Raw genomic sequence first — 16,259 nt, forward strand, 5'->3', positions numbered from 1 at the left:
TGGCTCTATTTCACTTTTTCGTAGACAACAATATGCCTTTGGTCTTATTTCCTTTGCTGATGGACTAGAATAAACCCATTGTTTTGATTCGCCATCCAGATCTTTTTAAAGATGTAAGGTACAAATCCAAATTTTCATCAAAAATAAATAAAACAAATATTTACCTCTAAAGTCCTGTTTTATGGTTGCTAAACACAATGGCATCTGCCTCTTCATAATGTTGTGGTATGTGTGCTGGTGATGTACTCCTTTCAAGAGCGCTGGATAACGTAAAAAAAAGAGGGTCTAAACTTTCAAACAAATCTAATATGAATTTCACTAATGATTACACATGACCTATATAAAGATTGACTGTCAAATGAAAGATTTACACTTGGATCAGTCCACATGAAATCACCTGGGCCCTGTTTCATAAAACTTTTTTATAACAAATTTGCAAGAACAGTCTAAACCTACAGAAATTATTCAATATGATTGGCTGATGTTAAACTTGATATAGAAAATATGCATTTTTCATTAGAACAAGTCTTAATGAGACACAATCATGGTGGCATTGCGACATCCCCCTTTGATTTTGCTAAAATTTAAAACCGATTGTTCCCTAAAGTTTTCTCACGGAGCCATGTGAAATATCATGCCTCTGTTCAAATGGTTGCTAAGTTGCAACCTCACCTAGAAACCAATACAAAGTCAGTGAATAATTTTTCTTGAATTTCAGCATTTATAAAAGGCTCTTGAAAGCTAAAGTAAATGAGTAAAGAACTTTTTAAAGTCAGAAGAAAGAAAACTTCTTTCACATATTACGGTTTGGGGTCAAAGGTGATCAGATGTGACCTTTAAATATAAGATTTTAGAACTTAGCATTTTATATTGCATCTCATAATCAATGTTAAAGTACAGAAATCATAATAAAATGTATCATATCTTTGAGAATATTGGATAATCAAATGAATAAAAAAATGGTTTTGAGCTGATCAATAGTGCATTGTTTATCAAAGTACTCCAATGATCACAATTAAAGTCTGTAGAATTGTCTTTTGATGGTTTGGCAGAACCTTATGCGCCTACTGCTCCTGATCACGTTATTTGATGCATGCATTGCAAGTAAGCCTTAAGGCCACCGCACACCTTACGACCCGACTGATCTGCGCCTGGCTTGCGACTGAGTGAGGGGACATGAATCACAAGGTAGTCATAAGCCTTGACACCGCACACCTAGCGATCCGATCTGCGACTCACGCTTGCGCTTTTTGCTTTTTGGCATAGCAACTGAGAAAGTGCGCTTACTACTGCGTATGCGCGTTGTTTATCATATACGCGTCGTGCAACTCTGCTGTCTGATTGGCTGGAAGTTGGATTGAGCTTGCGATCCAGTCATGAGGATTCGATATGTCAAATCCTTACGATTTTCCTTGCGACTTGTCTCTGACCGGTCTGCGACGCTCAAGCTGACAAGAGCTGTGATGTCACATCTCCCCTCACTCAGTCACAAGCCAGTCATAGACCAGTCGGATCGTAAGGTGTGCGGTGGCCTTTACCTTAGTTGTAGGGCCACAGTTGGGACAAAGCCACGTCTAATTATTCCTAAATTGATTGGTGCCTATGTAATGTACTGTGCAAAACGGATGTAATATTTTTACATTCATAATTTTGGCGTACCTTGATGTGTTCCGATCGAAGTGGTTGCTACGCTTCCAAGCTTTGCAGGTGAGCCGATGATCCGGGGTCCGTTTCATAAAGACTTACAATCGTAACTTTGCCATTATTGTAACTTCCATAGAAATCTTGATTGTGATTGGCTGCTGAGCCTTGTTATCATGGTAGTTGCTATAATGGCAATGTTACTTGAAACTCTTTATGAAACGGGCCCTTGATCTGATGTCCGGAGCTGCCGCATTCAAGTCGGTGGGACCGTGGGTTTGGTGTAATTGATACTGGTAGTAGGGGCTTCGCAGAGGTTCAAATCTGTTGGCATCAGGCTGAATAGAGTAAAATAAATTCATAAAGTAATTACGAATTGGCCCAAATTGAACATTTCATTGAATTTTCATACTGCTTCAATTTATGATGAAATAAATTATAATTTTGTATCAATATATATAAAGAAATTGTTTGACTAGGCCGACTCTGAGCTGAATATAAATTTATGGTAGCCCAACAATATCTTCGGCCAATCAGAACATATTACTTTTAGAGAATATATAGTATACAAATATAGCAGTGTTTGAGGAAGTATGGCAGGAATTATTTGTCTGAGGTTGGACTGGCCATTGTACCATTTTTCCTCAAAGCACAAAGCCCAGAGGGAATATTGCCAGTACAAACGAGTACAAATACATAGTTCTCTCTATACTACAAAAATAAAGGCCTGGTATATTTGATTTATATCCTTTATTTTAAAAAGTAAAAAGTAAGAACAAAAGCTCTTGATAATCTAGTCCTTATATGGTAGTTCATCCTTAAAATCTGAACAAAAATATAGATAATGTGCTGCGTTTGCAGAGCCATGTTGCATTACTTGCGCTTACTGACCTACTTTTCTTGAAGCCATCGCGCTCAGCAGAACCTACCCCATTCCACAGAGACCAAGACCTCTGAAAGACTGCTGTAAGACCATGAAACTTGCTTGATATTTCAAGGGTCTTTCAACGAACTTTCGAAGATCTCTGAGGTCTTTCACGATTCTTGATGGATCTTTCAACGGTCTTCCTTGTCCTTGTGAGTCCCAAAACTTTTTGAAACAGTTCAAAACAGTCTTTCAGCGGTCTTACAGGAAAATTGTCTTTTGATGGTCTTTCAGCAGTCTTTCAGTAGTCTTTCAATGAACTTTCAAAGTTCTTATTAGTCTATCCATGATCTTTCGGCAGTCTCTCAAGATTTTTTAGGAGATTGGAGAAAGACTCATGAGAGATCATTGAAAGATCATTGAAAGACCAGGCAAAGTCCTTGGAAAGAATTCTGAAAGATCACTTGTTGCATAAAAGATCTCTGAAAGACCATTGAAAGATCTCTATAGGACAAATCTAAGACCAGTAAGACAAGAAATATCCATCAGTCTTTCAGAGTCCTTTGACGGGTGTTTCTGAGCCATTCCACAGAGATGACAAATTTCAGTGATCTTGGAGACTGCTGTAAGACCTTGCCAATTTTTGGTCTTTGAAAGGTCCTTCAAAGGTCTCCCCTCTGTGGAATGGCAGTCCCTTAACAGGACTTGCCCGGTTGAAATACATAGCTGACCGGCGCGTCCGAGAGATTGCATGATCTGTGACGTCAATGATTGAATAGTGCACTATTCCATCATTGAGGTCACGGAATAATAAATTTCCTTCACAGGCATTTTGTTTCAATAACACATGATGCTATTTGAACCAATCACTATACAGGATTTGACTTATGTAGGATATTATATATGGCATGCTATTTCTTCTATCTTTTTTGCTCACCTTGTTCTGATCTGTTCTAAGTTGAGATAAGCTAGTCTTCTTGATCGTCTGTTGTTTGGCCGTAAGTGAGCTGAGCTGATCTAACAGAGTTGCTGCAGTAGACAAGGGTGAAGGGGTTATTGTAAAAAGAGGAAGTTAAAACATGGTGTATAAAGGCCTGAATTAAGCAACTAGCACATCAATGATGTGGAGCTCATCCGGCATCTCGAAACAAAATTTAACACAATTAATAATTTCAGCCCAGTTGACACTGTAGTAAACTATGTTGGTGACATAAATTTAGGAAACAGAATTGAAATTGGTGAACCTCATGAGGCTCTCAGATGGAACCAAAAAATCAAAATCAGTCAACAAATAAATAATCATTTTTGTGAGTTTTGAAAAGTATGCATAAATTAGCATATTTATTGAGTTTCTAAATTCTGTGTAGAAATTTAGTATCCTCACATAGAGCTATCATATAAAGCAAACAAAATTGAAATTGATCAACAAATAAAGGAGAAAAAGTATTTTTTGTGATTTATAAATAAATTTTGCATAAAGCATAAATAACTTTCTAGTCAAAATGTCTATTAAAATTCTGTGTAGAAGTTTGGTGTACCTCATGAAGTTCTACCAGATGGAAGAAAAAAAAATCAAAATCGGTCAACAAATAAAGAGGCATTTTTTTATTATGAATAAATTTTGCATAAATTAGCATTAATAATTTTCTTCTCAAAATTTCTAAATTATGTGTAGAAGTTTGGTGAACCTCATGAAATTCTACCAGAAGGGAGAAAAAAAATCAAAATCAGCCAACAAATAAAGAAGAAGAAGCATTTTTTTCATTATATGCATAAATAATTTTCTGGTCAAAATTTCAAAATTCAGTGTGGAAACTTGGTGACCAACATGTAGCTCTACCAGATGGATGAAAAAAAAATCAAAATTGGTCAACAAATAAAGAAGAAAAGGCATTTTTTGTGATTATGAATAAATTTTGCAAAAATTAACGTACCAATAAATAATTTTCTACTCAAAATTTCTAAATTCTGTGTAGAAGTTTGGTGAACCTCATAAAGTTCTACCACATGGAAGAAAAAAAATCAAAATCAGTCAACAAATAAAGAAGCATTTTTTTATTTTTAGAAATATGCATAAATAATTTTCTAGTCAAAATTTCAAAATTCAGTGTGGAAATTTGGTGACCCTCATGTAGCTCTACCAGATGGATGAAAAAAAAATCAAAATTGGTCAACAAATAAAGAAGAAGAAGCATTTTTTTATCATTATAAATAAATTTCGCATGAATTAGCATACAAATTCTTCTAGTCATAATTTTAAAATTCTGTGTTGAAGTTTGGTTAAACTCATGAATCTCTACCAGAAGGAAGCATAAAAATCAAAATCGGTCAACAAATAAAGAAGAAGCATTTTTTGTGAATTTTGAAAAATGGGCATAAATTACTAGTAGCATAATTAATGAGTTTCAAAATTCCGTGTGGCAGTTTTTAATCCCCCACCTAGTGCTATCATATAAAGCAAACAGAATTGAAAAAAGAAGAAGCATTTTGAAATTGTGGACGGACGACAGACGACGGACGCTATGCCACGGCATAAGCTCAGCTGAAAATTAATTCATAAATCAGTAGTAAAAATGCAGGAATTTATTCATTCTGTATTGCATTCCCATCGTGGCTTTATATGAAACTGGAATAAAGCATGAAATAGTTTCATAAATGTAAACAAGTTCATAAAATAGAATAAAAAACGGACATACTGAAGCTTTTTGACATACACTCATCAGAGTATGACAAAAACACTAGAGCAAAACAATATATAATAGAACCGAAACTAGACAATGGACGTAAATGGTGAGCCATGATTGGCTTTCAAGGTTAACAAGTTAGGCTTTATTTTAGTACCAGCCGTAAATTGAACCGATAAACTAAAATAACGCAAGGGTTCTTACAAACTCTTTCTCGCGGCAGAGATATACGCTGCCTTGAGCATGCGCAAATGAGTGAAACCCCTTGCTCGGTTGAGCACCTTAAACCAAGATGAACAGTATTGTCCAGCGCATGCTTGGTTGCTCAGCAAGTGGTTGGCAATAGCCGAACTACTACCGCCATCCGTCGCAGTACTAGCAGTACGTTTTGTGCATGCGCGCGGAGGTTGTTAACGCGCACTAATTCGACAATTTCAGATAGAGGCAGGCAAGTTCTTAACCCTAAACAAGTTCTTAATTATAAAAGGCCAAGGGGGGCGGATTCCGCCCCCCCCTCCCCTCTACATTTTCACGATAAATCCACCGCGCGAAAGTGTTCAACCGCGCTGCTCGCTGCCTTTTTACTTTCAAATTGCGATGTCCGGGTATGCGGTTACAAAATTACACAACATTATGTAAGTGCATGTCAGACCCAAAACTGCTCAAAAACATGAATTCATGTACAAATCCAATGCAAATTGTGTATTTAGCCAAAATTCATAAATGTATCATTATTTCTACTTTTACTGATTAAACTTGATTTTGTCTTGTTTATGATCAGAATTAAGTCTGCAACAATTTCCATCGAAAAAACAATAAGTCAAAAAACAATGAAATACATAAGAAATTAATAAACAATTAAATACATAAGAAAAAAATTGCGATACCAATATTTTTAAAGTACATTTGATCAGGGTCCTACAAAGAGTCTGTGAATAAAAAATTAGCAGTTTTGAGGCAGTATGATAGTTGATTAGAGCAAATGTTTTATTCCATGAATAAATTAGCATAATTAACTCATTAAATGAAAAATCTTATTATTTAAAAAAAATAACCATATAGCCTTGTAGATTATATTGCACACTACCACTTTGCAAATTTTTGCGGCGCTCACGCGATCGAAGGCCGAGATATCAGGGAAGACGGATTCCCCACCCTCCCCGGCTGTGAGATGGGTCCAAATAACCCGGCTATGTTAGGGTTAAGTGGACAATATGAACTCATGAATGTATACTGGTAATTGTTAATTTTTTTTTCATGATTTCTTCGTCAAGCAATACATGCACTTACAAGTTGGACAAAAATTCATTAGAAATATATCATTATGCATTTTTTTTGGGGGGGGTTCCTTTTCCATTATACTTTACTCACCTATTTCTGAGCTGGTTGACGTTAATTATCTTGATTGTCGGTTTATAGGTCATGGGTGAGCTGAGCTGATCAGACGAGCTACCTCGATCGCAGTACAGGAATTTCACTCAAATCTGCAGCGTAGACCTGCATGAATTAAGAATAAATAAACTGACTTTTAATTGTAATATTACCATTTGGCTCAACATGAAGCCAAAATAAACCACAACTTACCTAAAATTTTTGAATTTTCAGCTCAATGTTTTATATACCCCCCGTCTATAGCTCTTGATTGGGGGGTGGGGGTACCATTTTTTTTAATTTTGGGGCTCAATATATTTGCTCTCACACACCCCCCCCCCCCCCCGATCGAATGAATTACGCCACTTGACCACTGACTATTCATCTAGCTTAGCTTATATATTTAAAAAAAATGAATTTTTGACCCCCATCTCCCACACTCGATCTATTAAATATTAGACAATGATATCGTGACACAGAATCCTGACATCGAGGCACCAACTGGATCTGGACCCTCAAAAAAAGGAAAAGTGAGACTGAGAGTGAGACCTCCATGTCGCGTTCGTCGCGTGGTATCGATCGGCCATTTTGTTTTCAATTTAAAAAGAAGGCGAACGAACGAGACCGAACTTTTTCCTTTTTTTGAGGGTCCAGTTTGTGCTTCGATGTCACTCAGTCTCAGGATCACGATAACATTAACAAGTTAGTCAGACCTTCATCCATAACTCATAAGCATATTATAAGTTCATAAAGTGCATAGGGAGGCGCAATAGCTCAGTCGGTAGAGCGGGGGTTTCGGATTCCGGTGACCCGGGTTCGATTCCCACGTGGTGCGCTAGTGCCCTTTGGTAAGGCATTTATCCTCATTACCAGGTCTCTCGGAGAGGACCTTAAGCCGTCGGTCCTCTGGTTGCTTGCTCACAGGCATTTGTGCTTTCTTAGCAGTCAGGTAAAAATCTCGGTATAACAACATAACATAACATAACATAATTTATTTTTCCCCCTCTTATTTCAGTAGAGGCGCACGGCCAATATGGGAGACTCTCTCCAATAGGGGAGACAATCTCCCATATTGGAGACTTGCTTTGCAAAAGGACAAAAGAAACAACACCAACAAAAGCATGATTTTTTCCACCCAAAATTTTGTCTCACTGAGGTCAGAAGCCCATTTGTTTTGTGTGTGATTGACAACAAAAATCGGCCAAATTCGCAATTGTGCCCAAGCGCCATTAAAACTGCTCAGCCCAGTGAAAATTCTTATCGCTAGACGTGCGTAAGAGCATGTGCGACCGGTGTCACACTTGACCGCACAATAACAAAGCTCAGTCAGCGGGATATCGGCGTTCAGTGAAGTGGCGTGTTAATGGGTATTTCAGCTGAATGCGAGAGAGGGGCGGGGATTAGGGATTGGGGGGGGTGAAGGGGCACCAAAAAATATATGAAATTGGCGGGTTATCAATAAAATACTATGTGCATCGTATTTTCGTTTTCTTTTTGTGTTTTCTGTATGATACATGGTGGGTAGATTAATCCCTCATTCATTCATTCCATCCAATTTATTCATCATACTGTGCATTTCATTTCATATTATATTACATAATAACACTGTTTTACTAATCTTATTTTTTCTGTCCTTGATGGGGATCGAACTCGAACCTTTTGATCTGCAGTCCAGCATCGTAGTCAGCACGCCACATGAGATGAGCTGACAGCCGAAACTGGTTTAGCGCTCAAGTCGTACGGAGGTTTCCCCGGCGGCAGTTAGCAGGCCAGGGAATCAACGATCCGTGATTTAATTCATTAGAAAATATATATATTTAAGGATCCAGGGGCTATAGATAATGGTACCAATAATTCCAAACAGGATTTTGTTATTTTTTTCACTTCGTTTATATTATCGCTATGTATTTTAATACGATGTGCGTTTACTATTGAGTATATTGAGTCACCTGAAATAACACCTGGAACATTTCTCTGTTTAGGCAACGGGGGCCTAAACATGGAACAAAAAACTCACGCAACTAGTTTGCACTTGATGTTCGTAGTCGGCGTGTAGGCCTAAAACTTTATTTTAACATATATATAGCTTCCTTTTTTTCATTCTAAACTCCCAAGTTATCCCCTCTACAGCAAACCTCATGTTGCTATCGGTCCGCCAATATACGATCTTCTCGGATATTTTCAAATAAATCTGGCATTTTGGTAGGCACGGCAAAATTGAAAAAAAAAGTATGCACAAGAAATTGTAAATTGGTTCCTTCTCTGTTTCTAAACATATCGGTAATTTCATATACTCACTTTTGCGTTATCCTTCTTGGTTATATATAAATGCCCCGTTATATTGAATTTTAACCTCCTTCACTCCTTCCGCCAAAATATTCCAAGTCAACAAATTTCCTCATTTTTTTTTCGCCCGGCAAGCTCATCAATCATCTCTCTCATTAAACCTTTCTTTCTTCACTCTAATCCTCTCAAACAATCCTCACTCACATCCTCTGCGAAAAGTTGCGCCCTCCATGTCAATCGTGCCCCACTGACATCAAGATGTGTCTTGCCACATCTCGCACATAATGCATAAACTTTTACTTCATGAACATTGCTTTATTGGCCGCTTTATTCTGTATTTGTTATATGTGTTATAATGATATTCATATACACTATAAGCAAACAAGTTTCCAATACTTTGCTTAGCGATATTCATTTTGGAAATTTTCTACTTAAGTCTAGTGTGGTGGTATGCTCAATAATTTAGATTCCTAATTTCCTTCATAAATTTGGTTGAAATATTTACTACGTCAATTAATGATATCATACACTTTAGTTTATATCTTACTGTTATTGTGTTGTCTAAAGGATAACTATTCTCATTTCATTGATTCCTCAAAAATTGAATATGTTATTTTTATACAACTTTTGTACTAGTGATGATTCTGATTTTAATGTTATTGATATCGAATTGATTCACTATTTGTATAGAACCTAAGTTACACTTTTATCTTTTTATATACATGTATATTGTTATTTCATTTTAACAGGACCATGTTTAAAAACAGTGAATCTGAGCTTGTTATCCTGTATAAAGATATTTAAATAAATAAATAAATTTGTTATGTTTGTTTATAGTCTTCATTCTTTATGATGTATATATTGCTTTATTACGTGTCTCTGTGTTTTTTTTTTCTTTCTTCATCTGTTCATGATTTTATTTATTCATGAACTTTCACTTTATGCTGTATTTTTATGTTGTTTCTCAATTTTCCTCCTTCGCGTTATTGCTTTATTCTGTAATTGTTAAACTCTATATAGGGCATTTTATTATGTCCAACATTTTTGCGTATCTTTTCTACTCTTCCATCGTTACCCTATTATAAATGGATTTTGTCAATGTTAGCTTATTTTTATTTTCCTCAAGAAAGAGCAAGACAAACTTTTAATGGTACAGATGTATATTCCAAAGGTGATTAGCTACAAATACGGAATAAAGGAAAAACATATGTTAAAACGCAATTTGAATTTTTTGATGGGCAAATTGATTAAGGTGCTAGTATAGTGACAAATTTCACTAAATACGGGATAAAGCTTATAGAAAAAACTTGGTGAGCATAGGTGCGAATCAACCAAGATTCTAATAATTACTATTGACCGGAGGGCGGGAAAAGTGGTGTTCTGGGTTTGAAATGTCTGGCTGGGCGGGGGGTAGAGCGAAGGAAAGTAAGGCAACAAAAATGGGAGGCATATTAGGGTGTTAGTATAAAAACTTCAACAAAATACGTAAAAACCGATATAGTAAAGTTGAAACGCATTAATAGATTTTTTTTTTTGGGGGGGGGGCATAATTATTAAGGTGCTAATAAAGAGTGACAAGCTTTACCAAAATGCGGAATAAAGTAATAAAGAAAAGTTTGTGGGCATAAAGTACTAAGTGATGATCGAGCCAAGATTCTTAATTCTCTATTGCTTTAGTCCGTATCAATTTGATGCAGTATAGAGTGACTGCATAAAAAATATACAGAATAAAGCAATACAGAAATATTGGCATATTAAGGTTCTGGTATAAAGTGACAAACTTATCAAAATACGGAATAAAGCGATATAGAAAATTTTGAACACAATTTAATATTCTGTGGGTATATTAAGGTGCTAGTATATACTGATGAACAAGCCAAGATTCTAATAATTCGTGTTGGCCCGGAGGGCGAGAAAAGGGTTTTTCTTTTGGGGGTATATACATGTAAGCAGCGGACAGGGGGATTGAAATATCTGAGGGGGGATAGAGCGAAAAGAGAAAAGTAGGAAAAGCTAATTTTATTAAAAATTATTTTGGGCATATTAAGGTGCTAGTATAGAGTGACAAGCTTCATGAAAATACGGAATAAAGCAATATTGAAGAGTTGTTGGGCATATTAAGGTGCTAGTATAGAGTGATGAACAAGCCAAGATTCTAATAATTCGTGTTGGCCCGGAGGGCGAGAAAAGGGGTTTTCTTTTGGGGGTATATAAGCAGCGGACAGGGGGGATAGAGCGAAAAAAGAAAAGTAGGAAAAGCAAATTTTATTAAAAATTCTTTTGGGCATATTAAGGTGCTAGTATAGAGTGACAAGCTTCATGAAAATACGGAATAAAGCAATATTGAAAAGTTGTTGGGCATATTAAGGTGCTAGTATAGAGTGATGAACAAGCCAAGATTCTAATAATTCGTGTTGGCCCGGAGGGCGAGAAAAGGGGTTTTCTTTAGGGGGTATATAAGCAGCGGACCGGGGGATTGAAATGTCTGAGGGGGGATAGAGCGAAAAGAGAAAAGTAGGAAAAGCTAATTTTATTAAAAATTATTTTGGTCATATTAAGGTGCTAGTATAGAGTGACAAGCTTCATGAAAATACGGAATAAAGCAATATTGGAAAGTTGTTGGGCATATTAAGGTGCTAGTATAGAGTGATGAACAAGCCAAGATTCTAATAATTCGTGTTGGCCCGGAGGGCGAGAAAAGGGGTTTTCTTTTGGGGGTATATAAGCAGCAGACAGGGGGATTGAAATGTCTGAGGGGGGATAGAGCGAAAAGAGAAAAGTAGGAAAGGCATATTTTATTCAAAATTCTTTTGGGCATATTAAGGTGCTAGTATAGAGTGACAAATTTCCTGAAAATACGGAATAAAGCAATATAGAAAAGTTGTTGAAGTTTTTGAAATACGCAATAAAAACGAATGTCAACCTTTAGAAATAGCACCGAAATACTTCACATCCCCGTTCCCCTTAACAAAAAAAAAGGATCCTTGTGGAGATTCGAACCATGAACGCTTAGATGCGTACGCATTTATGCACTGTGCCACGCTCACCTATTCATTCGACGTAGTGAAATTAAGACCTATAACAAGGCTCGACATTAACTTTTTTTGGTGGTGGCCCGTTCGGGCCACCAAAACCTTCAAATAATTTTTTTTGGTGGCCCGATATTAAAGTTTGGTGGCCCGAAAAATATAAAGAAAAACATTAAAAATGAATAAATGGGTATAAATGGTTTAACCACTGTCAAAAAAAATGAAAGAAAATAATAAAACGGCAAATAAAAGTGTGAGAAAATTCCTTCCCTAAATTGGCCAAAATGTTGGAAAAATTCACATTTCATATTCATGAAATGCCTTCCCAAAGTATTTACTTTCTCAAGAGTTGTTTAAGAAGTCATTTATAAACAAGAAAGAAAGTAACTGTCTGTTTATTTTTGGCTAGAAAAGACCGGAAAAGACACAGCTTCGAAAGAAACCAAGTAACAACATACATACAAATGCACATGTGGGACTGTAAAGTACTCACCTATGTGTTTTTATGTGTATTATTTTCATTTGGAAATCGGTCTTTTTGAGTCAAAAGAGAGGTCATGATTCCTCTTTTTAATGCTTGCAAATAATCAGGATACACCAGATATTAGCAAAAAGGTCTGTAGAAGGGCATTTCATTGGTGTAAAATGTGACTTTGACTTGGATTTTCACAGTTCTGTGGAAGATTTCTTAGCAGCAACATTTCGTATTGCAGCTCCCTGAGTCTGAATAGGCTGCTAACGCACAGCTGCTTCAAGCATGCAAAGCTCACGCCAGCCTGCCGCGCTACTTAATGCTATAGCGGTAGGCCAACTTTGTGTGTGTGTTTGTGTGTAGATCAACAAAAAGGGCGCATGACGAACTGGCTTGCAATTTGAACTGTAGAAAGTTGATAAATGCGTGCAAAATGGGGAGTAAAATTGCGCTATTCTGAAAATTATTGGTTGCCCGATTCGGGCCACCAAAACTTAATATTTTTTCAATAATGGTTGCCCGAGGTGAATTTCTGGTGGCCCCGGGCCACCGCTAATGTCGAGCCTTGCCTATAATATATATACCGCGTAAAGCTTTACCAACAAAAAAAAATCCGGGACGGGCGCAAAACGCACACATATGAACACACACAGTGCTTCGCTTTGGGCGCAAAACGCACACATATGAACTGTGTGTGTTCATATGTGTGCGTTTTGCGCCCGTCCCGGATTTTTTACTTAAATGAGCGGTATTAATGGCGGCTGGGCATATTAGCTAATATGGCCCAAAAATCCTTATAAAAACAAAAGTAGACGGTGAAAAGGGGTAATTTTTCATGAGGAATCTGCTTATCACATTTTTATTTGCCGCCAAGGTAATCCTTTTGCAGCAAATGTAAACAAAGAAAATTGGTCTCCAAAACTGGAGACTGTCTCTGAAATTGGATACCAAAATTCTTTACAAAAGTCTCTGATATATTATTGGAGATAATCTCCCACATTGGAGACAGTCTCCAAATATTGGCCGTGCGCCTCTAGTCTAGGCCTACTGTATTTGGGGTGCTATTGCGACACAATGCGACCCCATTCTCATGATTCTATCCCATTTTGGAGAGTACCCTCTGCCTAATCCGGCCTGCAAAAAAGGTTCAACTAAGTTAAACCTGACTTCAGAATAGGCCTACGGGCCGTAGCGTAGTGACTAGTGTAACTGTTGCCTAGAGTCTAGACCCACTCACACGTATTCATTGCGAGGTTACTATTAGTAAACTAACCTCGCACCACGAACCGCGTTTGGCAGTGGATTTCTAACTAGTGGGTCGCGCGTGCTGGGATCTCACTTCGGCGCTAGTGTAGTTTCGCACCTCCCCGTTTAATGGTTTTCAAACATGTACAATCTCACCCTAAATAATTCACAACCTAAAATACTTGCATCTGAGCCTCCAAAGTCCAGTAGAAGTTGAATATTTGCCGTTTTGACACTTTTTTACAAAGTTTTACACCTATTTCGGAATCACTCGGTCGCTTGATCAAGCTCAGCGCTGCACATAAGCAGTCGGTACGCGTACAGTACGTACCACCTAGTGAAGTGCAAGAAGAGCGAGTTTTTCTATGGTATCTTCAAAAAGATTTTTTCCCCTCTTTCAGCTTGCACCAAGTATTACGGTAGTGGTTGTGCAGAGTGGTTGATGTTTGTTGTGTGAAGGTATGTGTGTGGGGTGTGCGTGTGTGTGATTTTTTGAATGGAATGTAGTAAATTTGCCATGTACCTGTAGGCTGTAGTACCCTATATGTATTAGTATGTGTATTAGTCTATGTATTGATCTATGTTCATGTATATTAAGTCTGTGTGTGTGCTGTGTGTATGCGAGGAGCGCTCTGATTGGAGCAACCTTGATATGCTCCTACGCCTGCTACGTGTGTGCGTTGCACAGCACGTACACAAGCTGGTGCTAAGAGATGGGATCCAGACACCACACAGAGAAGACCCCGAGACGCCATCGAGTGAGGACATCCCAGTAGCTCCCCACTCGGCGCCATGGTCTGCACCTAGCTGTTATTAGAAGTCTGATATAGTATACCTGTTAGTGTTTATCTACCTTGTGGAACCGTCTGTGCAAGTGTCAGGTGAGTATAAGTTGTTGTCACTGTTCTTGTACCGTCGAAGTAACCCATATGTGTATTAGTGAGTCGTAACCCTTGTCAGTGTTGTAATTGTAAGTTTAACCCACTCGCCATCGTATAGTCTATCTCGTGCCATCACATCACATCTGTAACCCTCATTACACTTTAGTTTTCACAACAAATGTGAAAAATGTGAAAAATGTGAATACACATAGATTTAGCGATGAAATAAGAAATAATAATGTAGAGCCTTGTTTTGAACTCTAGGTCAGAGATCAAACTTTCCTTCAGTTTACAATTGTATGCTATGTTGATTGTATGCTATGTTGATTTCATGCTAGTAGATTACATTTTTCACATTTCTTATTTCATTCAAACGAGCACACACACACACCCCACACACACCTTCACACAACAAACATCAACCACTCTGCACAACCACTACCGTAATACTTGGTGCAAGCTGAAAGAGGGGAAAAAAATCTTTTTGAAGATACCATAGAAAAACTCGCTCTTCTTGCACTTCACTAGGTGGTACGTACTGTACGCGTACCGACTGCTTACCGGTATGTGCAGCGCTGAGCTTCAAGCGACCGAGTGATTCCGAAATAGGTGTAAAACTTTGTAAAAAAAGTGTCAAAACGGCAAATATTCAACTTCTACTGGACTTTGGAGGCTCAGATGCAAGTATTTTAGGTTGTGAATTATTTAGGGTGAGATTGTACATGTTTGAAAACCATTAAACAGGGAGGTGCGAAACTACACTAGCGCCTCTCACTTCTTGGGTCCACAACACACGACTTCTATGGCTTGAATTTTCTGTGCGCGGCGGCATGTAATGAACCCTTGGGTGGCCTAGACCCTAGTGTTGGGACAAAACGGTATGCGAGCCGGCTTTGTGTACAAAGTGAATTGAGGTGGAATTTGCAATGCAATGCGTGCGACTGAGAAAAAAACAGCAGCTGAACGAATTGAACGGTTAATCCCAATTTCACAATAATGCCTCAATTTATTTCCAGAAATCTCAATGATAAGTCAGGTATACTTACCTCCAAATATATAGGAAAGAAAAAACACATCATACACGCCTATTAACGTTTAGGCCAAGACACTCCTTGAATCTCGCGCCGCTAGCGTGTGTGTATTTGAGTTTTGTCAGACGTGTATCAATCAGATATGATTATTTACGTCTGGGACCGACCTTTAACGTCACCATCCGAAAGACGTGACCAGGGCTCGAACCTCGAACCTCTGCATCAATTTGTAACTTCCCCACAGCTTGGATTACAGGCGCACGCCACAACGCCTAGAGCTGGCGCTCTTCTCGTTGTATGGTATCGGCAATCTATCATCTGCAAATTTCAAGGTAACTCGAAACTGAAGATTTCTTGGCTTTACTAAATTGTAATAAGGATTTAGAATCTTCAGAGCCGAGAAAACACAAACTTCCTCTACATTTCAAAATATGGAAACTTAATTTCGATGATTAAAATTTCTTCTCTCTCTCTCTCTCTCTCTCTTAAACAATTTTGATCATATATTCGGGTGAGCTTATAGGTTTGACTCTGAGCACAATCTATCACAGATAAAGAAAGTTATCATTTAAACTTTGGAAGTTTTTGATTTGTGACTTATAGGGGAGAGCGGGGTGAGTCAGCCGGCCCTAGGGGCGAAAAGAAAATTGCTTCCAATGGGACGTACAAGTTCGCCTGTTTTTACGACGGGGCAGGTCCCCCCTAATGCCTATGACAACAATTTATAAATTACCTCCAACATAATTATGTAGCC

At 37.8% G+C, this 16,259-nt stretch overlaps 1 protein-coding gene across 3 annotated transcripts in view; it reads right to left on the minus strand.

Annotated features, from left to right (window-relative positions):
• The window catches only part of LOC129280238 (coiled-coil domain-containing protein 40-like), a 34,999-nt gene extending 19,224 nt beyond the window's left edge, over positions 1–15,775 (minus strand). For all 3 annotated transcript variants that reach the window (XR_010293892.1, XM_064100954.1, XM_064100947.1), the window contains exons 1-5: positions 15,521–15,775; positions 6,562–6,687; positions 3,444–3,535; positions 1,660–1,979; positions 165–260 (exon numbers count right to left, since the gene is read on the minus strand). Coding sequence is in view for 2 of the 3 variants with exons in the window: in XM_064100954.1 (XP_063957024.1) it covers positions 165–216 (52 nt within the window). In the remaining variant the exon portion in view is untranslated. The remainder of the gene's footprint in view (positions 1–164; positions 261–1,659; positions 1,980–3,443; positions 3,536–6,561; positions 6,688–15,520) is intronic.
• Between the last annotated feature and the right edge of the window lie 484 nt (positions 15,776–16,259).

Source organism: Lytechinus pictus, chromosome 1, assembly GCF_037042905.1.
Source record: "Lytechinus pictus isolate F3 Inbred chromosome 1, Lp3.0, whole genome shotgun sequence".
In the NCBI taxonomy this organism is placed as follows: Eukaryota; Metazoa; Echinodermata; class Echinoidea; order Temnopleuroida; family Toxopneustidae; genus Lytechinus; species Lytechinus pictus.